This window comes from Bemisia tabaci, chromosome 10, assembly GCF_918797505.1.
Source record: "Bemisia tabaci chromosome 10, PGI_BMITA_v3".
Classification (NCBI taxonomy): Eukaryota; Metazoa; Arthropoda; class Insecta; order Hemiptera; family Aleyrodidae; genus Bemisia; species Bemisia tabaci.
Genome location: NC_092802.1, coordinates 18,693,514 through 18,705,907, shown reverse-complemented (window position 1 = coordinate 18,705,907; position 12,394 = coordinate 18,693,514). Strand labels below are relative to the sequence as shown.

General features: G+C 39.7%; 1 protein-coding gene across 1 annotated transcript; it reads left to right on the top strand.

Annotated features, from left to right (window-relative positions):
* Window positions 1-75: 75 nt before the first annotated feature.
* Window positions 76-12,394, top strand: LOC109033413 (lactosylceramide 4-alpha-galactosyltransferase). Its single transcript, XM_019046012.2, has 3 exons — window positions 76-2,849; window positions 9,460-9,673; window positions 11,852-12,394. Exons 1-3 carry the CDS (start codon window positions 2,251-2,253, stop codon window positions 12,128-12,130), a joined length of 1,092 nt encoding a protein of 363 aa, XP_018901557.2. The 5' UTR covers window positions 76-2,250; the 3' UTR covers window positions 12,131-12,394.

Sequence of the window (12,394 nt, the reverse complement as noted above, 5' to 3'; positions counted from 1 at the left end):
AACTCAGGGTCGGACTGGCTCGCATCTGAGGGCGTAGACCCTTGGCTGGTTAAGGGGGCGCAATGTGATATTTCCTGGTAGGGCATCTCCTGCGTGGAGAAGGGTTCAGAAAATTTTGGCAAAGCGGCACAAGTTTACGCTATTTTCAGGTTCAACGTTTATTAATCGTACGGAGTAAAAATTGCAAAATTGAACGTATTGAAGTAACCGACAGGCTTCTGAAATTATAGAAATCATGAAAAATTAAAGCCTATAGACGCATCCAAGCACTGTTATTTATAAAATAACGAGCCAGTGCTGCGGTTTACACGGGCTTAGTACGTGGTTCTGCAAATCCATCCTAAAAAAAGTCAGACAAGAACCTGAAAAAAAAGAACGAGTATCAACACAGTCGAATACAGAAAAATCGTATTCGGGCCTCTTTTTTAACTTTTTCCCCGAATCTGAGCGACACATCATTAACAGCATGCAGCAGAGCATTGAGAGCTCACGCCTCGCGTCTTCGCTCCTTCAATTTTTCAGATACAGCACGGACGTCCATCAAGTACGAATATAGTTGTATCTCTGCGCCTTCGTAAACGCGTATCCTTTCCCTCGTTTAATTTCCATATTGTGTTTATTTGCGTTTGTCTTATGTTATGGTGCTTCAAGCACAACGAGAGTAACACAGTCGAAGTTAGGAGAGATGTGTTCGGGCCTCTTTTATAACTTTTAAAATATGTTTAAAGATCTCTCAAGAGGTCCATAAAGGGGATGTGTTCGGGCCTCTTTTTTAACTTTTAAAATATGTTTAAAGGTCTCTCAAGAGGTCCATAAAGGGTGCGTATGTCTAAAAACCAAACCGACTATCGCTTCTAGGGGAGTTACGATAGCGAATGGAGGAGGGGAATGATGAAGCGCCTGTATGTCAACAAAAAGGTGAAAAATTCACAGAAAAGTGTTAACACTTAAGAGAGTAGTTCTTGGACCTCTGTTCCTTTACGGACCTTTCTTTACCCCTAACTCTCTTCTTCCGTTCACTTACGGAATTTTTCGCACATATTTTCGGTGGTAATTTTTTTTTCTCTTCTTATTTTGCTATCTGTCAGAGTGGCGCGTTTTCGGCGCACCAAGGGGGCGTATCTGCCAATGGCAGATTGGCCTTATGGCCAGTCCGAGCCTATTTAATCCCATGTAATAGTATCGATAAACAGGGTATTCGTAAAGAACACTTTAATAATCTATTCTTGACCATAGCTTTAAATGGGGAAATATCAATAATTGATCATTACGCCACTAAGATAGGATAGGAAAAGTATTTCCGAATCGAAAAATGGAGTCTAATCGGTCAAAATTACACAGCGGTATGGTAAGCTTAATCCAAGTCGTGTGTTAGTTAAGCCCTGCCACCAAATATTTCTCCAAACTTTCCTCGCATGGAACACTTTATCTCTGAGGAAAAACTGAAAAAAGTCCGAATGCAGCTTACAGTTACACATTCAGTCTTTGTTTTGTGAACCTGAGCATTGATTAGGATAATTTATTTTTCTGGGCCATGTGTAGAGTTCAAGCCGTTTCAGCATTCTTTCTATCATCCCCACCCCTCCCTCCGTTTGCAAACTAGCAGTCAATTTTTCCGCATGCAGTTTCCAAATTTTTGTTCGTTTCCTTGTGTCCCGATGAACTGTCGGAAAATTAAACACGCGGAACACACTCACGTCAAGAGTATTTATGTAATAGGGTGTACAAGGTTACATGAAATTATTTTAAATGCAATTTCAAGGCCTGCCCTGGTCATAAATTTCACTGACTCAAATCGCGTCACAGAACTGTGATCTTCATCCTCTACATATGCTATCTCTCTAATTCTGAGGCCTCTCTATTTCAGTGCTTAGCTATTTCCCTAACCCCCAAAAAAGTATCAACCAAATTTGTCAGCTTCAATTTAAATTCAGGTATGCATCTTAGTGCCTCAGTGAGTGCGAAAAGAATTAAAAGATTATCAAAGAGGCTAATAATATTTCATGCCACTTACTTTTTGCTTACTCAATCAAAATCAATGCTCGGTGCTTTGCAAACATATCTCAGATAAAAAACTTTATCTTTGATTTTATTTTTACATTTCATAATCGAAGAAACTGTAAACGGGAGTGAAACGCATGAAAGATTGTGGTTAGTATTGGAATTGTGTTCGATTCGGTTTCATCAATCTATGATACCTAAAACCAAGCCAAAGTTGTCCGATTGTTGAGGTGAGGGCCTTTTCAGGTCATGTTCTACAGATTCAACTCAGTGTACAGAGCTTTAATCCTTGTGTTTGTTATGTTTTGCCTGTTCTTTTATATGTTCGCAAACATCAAGCTTGGTCATGTGAAACCCAAGAAACACAGGGTGTCCCGAGACAAAGGGTACCAAAATTCCCGGGCTCCGTGGTGTTATAAACTACCACAAGAGGACGACGAGGTTCTCGATATATCAGACTACCCTGTGAAACCTAACAGCATTTTTTTCGTGGAAACATCCTGCCGGCATGGAAATAACCTCGGTCTGACGGTGCGGCAAGCCTGTACTTATGAGTCGACCGCCAGAGCGCACCCCAACTCGGAAATTCTGATTTTATTTCCAGCCCCTGTTTTTTTGGACGCGGATCCCCTGCCCCATATAAGGGAAGTGTTATCCTTTCCGAATGTGAAACTGTTGCGTGTGAATGTCGAGAGGTATCTAAAGGATACGCCTCTTGAGAACTTTGACTTCGTGACGAAAATGGGGAGGAGTAAATTCTCGATGTCGCATGCATCCGACTATCTACGCTTTGTGACGTTGTGGAAGTATGGCGGGACATACCTGGATTCTGATTTTATCGTGATAAGGTAAGTCTAAAGTGATAAGGTGCGTTGTTAAATTACTTTTGCTGCCCAACAAAAATGGCCGAATCTTAGCAGGATTGACGTCATCTCAACGACGACGTCAGCTCAACAGACGGGAGAAAATCGAGGTGTCGTTGTTAAATTCCCGTTGGATTCTGCGGATTTGGAGGTTAAGTTTTGTTGAAATTTAAGATTTTTAACATTTAAAAATCTTATTAACACCCACATTATTACGAAATTGACGCAATAAACGATTATAAGCAATTGCAAGTCAGTCTGGTGACGAACATGTGGCGAAGAAGTGCGAAAAAATGGCGGTTATGGATGTAAACAATAACATTACAACAATCCAGCAAACTCGGCAGCGGTCCACAGCAGCCAAAAACCTCGCTGAGCTGTTGGGCAGTTTGCTGAGCAGCCATCTTGGAAAACGGGTAAATCCACCAGAATTTGCCAACGCTTTCGTTGAGCTCAACGCTCAGCGGGTAATTTTCGTTGGGCAGTTGTGGACTTTAACAACGCATCTTTAGTGAGACCTTATATCAGAGGCAAGAGACCCTCCACTGACCTCTTGGCGACAGGTGGAAGCTTTCACTTTCGGGGATTCAACACTTCCTTATGGGCAATTATAAGGAAGCAACAGTCATCACTCTTTTTCCGGCTGTTGACCTAGGTACCTACATGGTGGATGACGAGCTTCGGGTGACGTCATGAGCCAAACAAGTTTCCCAAACTTCGACTTGTTTTTGGCTTGTTTGCAAAAGGAAACTGCCAACACGTTAAACATCAACCGTGTAGGTAAGTCAACAGTTAATTGTTGAGGTGCAGAAAGTAAAATCTTCCACAATAGCCGAGATAGGAGTGGAGGGTGTCTTGTCTCTGCCTTATGTGGACGGGTGGACCGCGTTTAGCAGATAGAAACCAAGCCACATCAGCGATTGCCAAACTAAACTGGTCAATTTAATTTTGTACAAGAGAGAGTTTGTGCGGGTTCCTTTGGAAATTTTAAGAAATTTGCTTCATATTATACAGAAAATTCACTTACATTTGTACGAAAATTCGCACAACCGTTTTTAAGTAATAAATTGAATTGCCCAGTTAAATTTGGCAACAGCTGTGGCTTGATTGCTTTCTGCTTAACGCGGTCTATTTTAGTTTCGTTTCATTCCGCTCCTGGAATCTTAGATAACGCCACCTACCGGCCGAAGTATCGCAAGCACCATGCGACGTTTCAAAATTTCCGCAGCCATTTTATTTTCTTACACGGAAAAAAATCTTTTGTGCTTATAGCCAGATAGTAGGTGACATTTACCATCTTGGATTCCCAGATTCGACCCCTGAGAACAATTTTGCTACGAGCACAAATGTATGATGGTTAGAAACCTCAAACCGCGATCAGGTAGGCGTTGACAACAAAGATGGTAACTCACACCATCACTGCTGGGCGGGCGCGCCGTCCTCCGTAGACGCACAACGTTGCTGAGATAGACCTTCAAAGATGGTAAACTGACCCATCCGGATGTTTAGTGTATCAATCATGAAAGCAAGGAGAACCTAATTTTTGTGTTTTTAGCCATAAAGAGGAGTATTTTCTTGTGAAACGTACAGCTAAAAAAATTGAATACAAAGGTGTGCAATGTCAGGGTTCGCAGCTAGGGGATGGTGGAAAAAGGTTAATCGCGTAAATAAATTTCGAAATCGAGTAAAATGAGACTACAGTACTTACTGTGAAGTGCTGTAGTCGTATCTGATCTATCAAATCTTTTTGCCTATCGCGGAGATTGAACCTGGGACCTATCTAACCCTAGCCGAAGACCCTAACGATTGAGCTATACAGTATGATGAGAATTTTGATCGAAAAACCTGTACATAGATTCGATTTGAATGGAAAACCAGGATATTCAATCTACATACTTAGATTGGTTCATTAATTTTTCTAATTTTTGTATTTCATTTTATTTTTTAACGTTATTTCAGTTTTTCACTTTATTTTATTCCGTTACTTCATTTTAATTTTTTTACTTTATTTTTTTTCTTTACGTAATATAATTTTTCTTTGATTATTTCTTTTTTATTTATTTACTTTATCTTACTTTTTTTTCCTTTGTTTCTTTACTTAATTTTAATGTTTTACTTTATTGTTTTACTTAATTCAGTCACTTCATTTTAATTTTCATACTTCATTAAATATCTCTTCGTTGTTATTTATAACTGCATTTTATTTATTTATTTTTTTTTCTTTTCTTTTCATGTTGAGAATCAATTAAAAATTTTCAAACTAGGATTATTTTTATGATTGGCTAAAGTGCTTCTAGCATTGGACAAATAAGCCCCGGCTACTTACTTGAACAAGTAGTGAGATTATGTAGAATAGATAATAAAAAAATTACCCCTCTAAAGTACTGAAGCCTTGACATGGTGTTAAATATAGTGCATGCCTAGCCTACTGGTAAACCTGGGATGTTTAGCTTAACGACAGCATACAATTGACAAGAAACATTGTTAAAACATTAGTAACAATTGATAAATTTCTGCCATTTCCTTGGAATTTTGAATGTAGAAAAAAATTGATTTTGAAAACTATTATTAGTACCAGGGGCCTTTGGCCGCTCCGCTGCCGACAACCAATGCCGAAGAAAACAACATACGTAAAAAGTCGTAGAACAACCGTGTTCAAGTTATCTCGGAGATTAATGGATTCAAATACCGCGTCAATGATTTATTTTTGATCAATGTTTTTAAAAGAATACACACTCTTATTCTAATGAGTTTCCGCAAATTTTCCTGAGTGATTTAAAATAGATAAAATAAAATTTGACTTAACACGCATAATATCCAAAATCTAAGCTCAGATTCGGCTTCCTCGTGAAAAATCGATGCAATTTCATGTATCATAAGTCACCATATCATGAAGGAAAGAGATTAACGTAGGCGTGTAGATTCTAACATATCAGTCCGACGTGGCAACATGGGTGATTCGGAGTGGGTCAACTGATGAGTAAGAAGAAGTTTGTTTTCTCGGAAACGGACGAACCAAATGCTAAGCGCCGGCGTCTGGCGGCGTAGCTCAAACGTTTGAATTCTGTGCCTACTTCCGCATATCGGCCGGCTTCGATAGAATTTTTACGCCTACGATTACCCTCTTTTCTTTATGCTTTGGTAACATATGATACATGAAATAGCATCGATTTTTCACGAGGAAGCCGAATCTGAGCTTAGATTTTGGGTATGATACGTTTCAAGTTGAATTTTCTGAATTTGAAAATTTATGACTGCGGACGTAGCCTAAATTGATACATCGGCTCCCATACCATCGATTAAATTCGAATTTTTAGTCTAATTTCGAAAATTCGAAAAACCAAGGTGGCGGGCGTGGTCTAAAACGCTATCTCGGTTCCTGCTCGTCGGATTTTCGTAAAACTTGGTGCCAAGGGGAGGGGGGAGGAAAGAAATTTTCAAACACTGCAATCGATATATGTCGCAGGCAAATAGTAAAATTAGGCATTTTGTCATATGCCTAGGCAAATAGTCAAATACTAGGTGGCTGTGCCCCCTGACCGCTACGCGGTCCAACCCCCTAAAGGCGCACCGCGCCATCTATTTTTACCTCCTATCAGTGTTAGTTTTATTTTTCCCTCCAAAAATTACGATATGAGGTATACTTTACAGAATGAAATACTTTTTGGTTTTGATGAATATTTTAGTTCGTTTTAATCCGTTTTTTTTTAAATCAGTGAAAAGTTTAACATCGTCCGAGTTTCTGAATTGTTGTAATAAATGCCCTTTAACTATCATTAAAACCGAGCAGAGTCAAGAATAATTAATTGCGCGAAGTCATATAGTTTTGCGGCGACCTTACCGTCGCCCGAGCCAGGGACGGGAAAAGGAGTACGCTCCACGAACATATTATTACACTCTTATCAGTCACACAAGGTGGGTTGAATATGAATTCTTGAAAATCTACATACTTTCCCTAATCAGCCCATATCTGATTGCTTTCTTTGGTGACTCAATGTTGGTAAAGCGTAAAAAATTGACGGGGCAGACTACTAACAAAATACTTAAATTGAGTTATCTGAGATGGTGACCTTTATAATCAACAAGTTTATAATTTTCACTAACGCATTCTGTAGTCCAATGAGCCCACTTAACCGAGTAGCATCAACCAAAAACAAGATAGGTGAAGCGCAAGCGCACTCTTTGTTGCAATGAGTCAACATGAAGGAGCAGTTTACCATCAATTTTGTCTCGGTGAACAGATTTGTAATAGCTAGTAGCAACTAATTGAAAATGATTGATTTCCCTAAAGACGTTGTGGACAATACAATGCCGTTGGTTATTCTATCAATTTTTTCATGTATACGGCACCAACTTTTAACTAACAAAACCAAGATGGTTATCCGCGCACAGTCATTTTTTTTTCGTGTGCAGAGAAATTGTTTAACGAAGCTGTCCGAAAAAGTCACTGAATTCTCTTTGTGCTGCCGATAAAATTTAGTGAAATTTTCAAACAGATTCAACCGACAATTTCCAAAAAATAAAATGGCGGCGAAAACGGAGCATGGCCCTTGTGATACTTTGGCCGGAAGGTGACGATAAACGAAATAATGAAAATGCAACCATACCAACGCACGAGATTGATTTGCCTACCCGGCAAGAAGAAGGCGCATCAGTGGCGTGGCGTGCTTTGCGATATATCGAATGATCTACCATTTAAACCCATGGTAAAGAATCGATTAGTAAAGTGTTCGCTGCGAACACCCTGTCTATCGATCCTTTTCCATAGGTTTAAATGGTATATCAATCGATATATCGCAAAGCACGCCACGCCACTGAGGCGCATCCTGGACGAGAGTCCTCGTCGCGCGCTGCATCGTGTCCATATCTGTTGCGCTAAGTAAAAAGGCTGTAAGAGCATTCAAATGTTACCAAATTTCCTCTCAGGAAACATTCATGTTTTAAGAACGTTAAGCATATTTTACCGTGGAATTTTCAGACTTGTAGATCAAATTACGAACGAAATCCTTAGAAAAATCGGAAGAGGAATATTCACGAAATTTCCTGAAAATCTTTGACTTGCTTATAGAAATTTGACAACGTCTGATGGCTCATACGGCGCTCTTCCTAGGCACGGTAGATTTGTATCTTGCTCTCTCGTTCATCCGGTAAATCCGATCATGTCATGGAGCTCTCCGCATATTACCTTGCTCATGCGTAATCTGTTGGTTGCGAAATATGGATGACTAATAAGCCTCCAAAGAGGCGGGGTTTCTCACCTATCCCGTGAAAATGAAGACTAACTATATTGCCGTGCTCAGGAGAAACGCCGTATGAGCCTCCAGACGTTGCCATATCTCCTTCAATAAAGGATAAATTTACTGTAAAAATGGTGAATATTTTTCCTCGAAAATTTCAGACGATTTTGCTCGTAATTTAATCTAAAAGGTCTGAAAATGTCAATGAAAAATAGACGTATTTCTATCAAACGGAACTAAGCGCCAATTTGAGTTCCTTTTGAGGAATTTAGAATCCCGGATAGCGCGTTCTGTCAAAGGGACCTAAGCGCCATGGAAAAGCATTGCGAGTATAGGACCAAATAAGTTGGACGCCCGATTCCGCCGCTAATTCAAGCCCCCCTCTACCTTCCTCATCCTATGGCGCTTCTGTCCATTTGATAGAAATACGTCCAAATATTCATAACTTTTCTCCAAATTAAATTTTTCATGGGTGGAAATTTGGCGACTCTCGAATTTTCATACAGCGTTTTTTCTTAGCACGGCAGTATAAGACTTAATGGTAAATCTCCAGACGGAGGTACAGAGCACACACGGTAAAATATTGTTTCTCTTGGTATGCCCATTGTAGATTTCAGACCCCAATCACTTTTTTTAGTCGTAGTTGCGATTACTTTGGTCTCAGTAACAGAGTAGAGTCAACCCGAATTGTTACTGAGACCGGAATGATTATCAATACGAAAGTAACACTGTAACTAGAACTACAACTGGAAACGTAGGTGAAACCTGGGACGTAATCGTGGAATCAACTATGAGCATTGCGAGAACAACGATGATGACTTGTAAACATTTTAAAAATGTTTTAAAATGACTCGAAAATGACTGAGGTATTAAAAACACATCAATGGCACCATACTGCTGTGCCGGGGAAAGACGCCGTATAAACCTTCAGGCGTCGCCAAATTTCCTTTGATAAAACACAAATTACTGGGTAAGTTACGAATATTTTTCTTCCATTTTTTCAGGTAATTTTGTTCGTAATTTCACCCACAATTCGTGAAAATGTCAAGGAAAAATATTCATAACTTTCTATAAAAATAACCATTTTAGCGACGGAAATTTAGCAACTCTCAAATTATCATACGGCGTTCTTCCTTAGTACGGCAGCAAAGCTCGAGTCCTTAAAGGTATTTTCAAATATTTTAGTTTTTCCCCATTTTAAAGAGACCCACATATAATATTTTATTGTTTTAAAGATATTTTAAGAACATGTTTTAAGCGTCATTTTGTCATTAGGGTAGGTATGTATAAATTCTGCTGAGATGTTGTTATTTCACAATGCAAATTATGGGGTTATCCACTACAGAGCGTTGTTCCAGGCCTTTGAATTCAATCGACAACTTCATCGCCGCGGAAGACGAGAACCGAGTCAACGTTGCGGTTTTAAACGTTAATATCTCCTCTGAAATTGGAAAATATGCTGCTGAAGAGTTCTTAAAAGAATCTATCCGCAGATTCAACCCGAGAGAATGGGCTGAGAATGGGCCTGGATCGGCGACTAGAGTCATCAAGAGAATCTGCAAAGAAACTCGAGTAAGTTTATTAATACATCCCAGCAGTGGCGTGGCATGCTTCACGATATATTGACTGGTCTGTCATTTAAACCTATGGAAAGGATCGATTAATAGGGTGTTCGCAACGAAAGCCTTAATAATCGATTCTTCACCAAAGCTCAAAATTGGAAAATATCGATATGATTCACAAATCTGTAAAAAATGAAAAAAAAGAAGAAAAATGATAAGAGCACTGGAAAGTTATTTTATAGCTCATTAGCAATCAAACGTTTAACGTCAAGTCCGAAAGTTGCTTCTGTCCGTAAAATTCACTCACCAATCTTGTAGAAAAATGAAAAATCTAAAAATACGCAGTTTCTGCCACCCAATAAAATAAGATTTTTTTGTCTGGAAAATTCGATTGTTCAGATGATTGGTGGGTGATGCATGAAAAAATAAATAAATGGTTAGTAGGATTTCCCCTATTTAGACACCTACTTGAAATAGTTTCCCCGTGCTTTCAGACGCAAATCGAACGGTTTATGGCATGTGCCAATTTAGTTGGAAAGAACTCGTTATCAGATACAACATGACATGATCGGATTTACAGGATGAACGAGAGAGCAAGATACAAATCTGTGGCGTGCTTTGCGATACGCCACTCAAACCTATGAGAAAAGATCGATTATCGGGGTGTTCGCAGCGAACACCTTAGTAATCGATTCTTTACCATACCTTCAAATAACAAGATATCGATAATCGATTATTCACGCCACGCCACTGATACAAATCTGCCGTGCTAAGGAAAAACACCGTATGAGCTATCGGGCGCTGCCAAATTTCCCCCGACAAAACAAGAATATACAGGAAAATTTCGATGACGTAAGTCGGCAATCACACATCTCGTTTGCGGTGTCTGAAAATCTTCGCCTCTATGTTATTTTTTTAAAGGAGAACAAATTGACATCATTCCTTGAAGTTTTTGCAGAATTTTTTTCGCACAGAGAAGAAAAATCACGGCAGTTTTAAAGAACTGCCGTTGAGTAGTTTTCCGTCTAAAAAATAAAGTATGACAGGGAGTCTGCGACGTCGCAAACCGAGTTATGTGATTGCCGACTCACACCGTCGAGTTGTTATTATTTCTCTTCCAATTTTACAGATGATTTCATTCGTGATTGGATCTAAAAAGTCCGCAAATTTTTGAAATATTCATAATTTTCCTTAAAAGTAAACATTTCATTGGAGGAAATTTGGCAACTTTCGAATGTTCATACGGCGTGCTTCTTTAGCACGGCAGAACACATTTTCAACCCTATTTGCGAATGTTCTTCCAAATGTATTGTATCCTGGTGGATTCTGACTCATCTTCAAAGAAATGACGGGAGGGGAGGGATGCAGGTTTGCACGATCCGTATACAAGGCGCACGTTTTTATGAGCTATGCCAACCTGTTGTCATCAGTTGAAAATGCCTTCATTTTCCCGCGATACTTCATCGCTCACACCAGAGTTAAAATATTTGTATCATAAATTGCATGCAGAATTCTCCTTTTTTCGAACTTTCATGGAGTATATTGTCTCACGTTAGTCGGAAAAACCTTGCAGGAAACTGTTTGCATAATTTGTGAATGTTTTATGCCGGATCTTCACTCAGGTTTGCAAAGAAATCACAGAAGGGATGCGCGTTTACTTGATCCGTTTACGTAGCACGCGTCATTGTGAGCTACGCCAAACTTTTGTCAGCAGACGAAAACGCCTTCAATTTCGCGCGATACTTCACCACTTACACAAGAGTTAAAATAATTGTATCATACATTGCGTGCAGAATTCTCCTCTTTGCGAACTTTCATGAAGTATATTGTCTCACGTTAGTCGGGAAATCCTTACAAGAAACCGTTTGCTTAATTTGTGAAAGCTTCACGTAGGATATTCACTCAAGTTTACAAAGAAATTACAAGAAAGATGCGCGTTTACTTGATCCGTTTACATAGCGCGTCATTGTGAGCTACGTCAAACTGTTGTCAGCAGACGAAAACGCCTTCAATTTCGCGCGATACCTCACCGCTCACACCAGAGTCAAGATATTCGTATAATAAAATGCTGTAAAGAATTCACCGCATTCCAAATATGCATTATCCCTCCCGTCATTTCATTGTCAGCAGACGAAAATGCCTTAAAAAAAACACCTGCCCTCATGCACTATCTTCTCATTTTTCGCAGACTCGCAGGATGACGCGGGAAAAGTGTAAGGGCTTCACTGTGTACACACCTCCGCCAGAGTCGCCATTCTATCCGACTGCCTTGAAGTGGAGGTTCTTTTTCAACGAATGGGTGGACTGGAAATACTTCGATAAGATCAAACGGGAGTCTATAGCCTTACACATGTTGGGTCATCTTTCGGACACGAAGCGCATTAAGAAGGGCGCCAGGAAGCCGTACGACATTCTCGCCCGGGAGTTCTGCCCGAAAGTTTACGCCACCATCAAAAAGTACTATTGACGTCATCCAGATCCATGACGTAATGCAGGATCTGAAACTGCGGACGATTGACTCGGCTGTGACGCTGCTAGATGACTAGCATCAGATCGGGTCACATGATCAAACCGTGCTATTAGTACGTCCCCAGTTGACAAAAGGGTGTAACCACACATTGATATGAGCCGTGAAACGCATTAAATTGTATGGACGACAGGTTTCATTGTTGATTGTACTTTTGCCCTTATGTACGAGAGTGACGAATATATCAAGGTCAGCCTTTGTAAA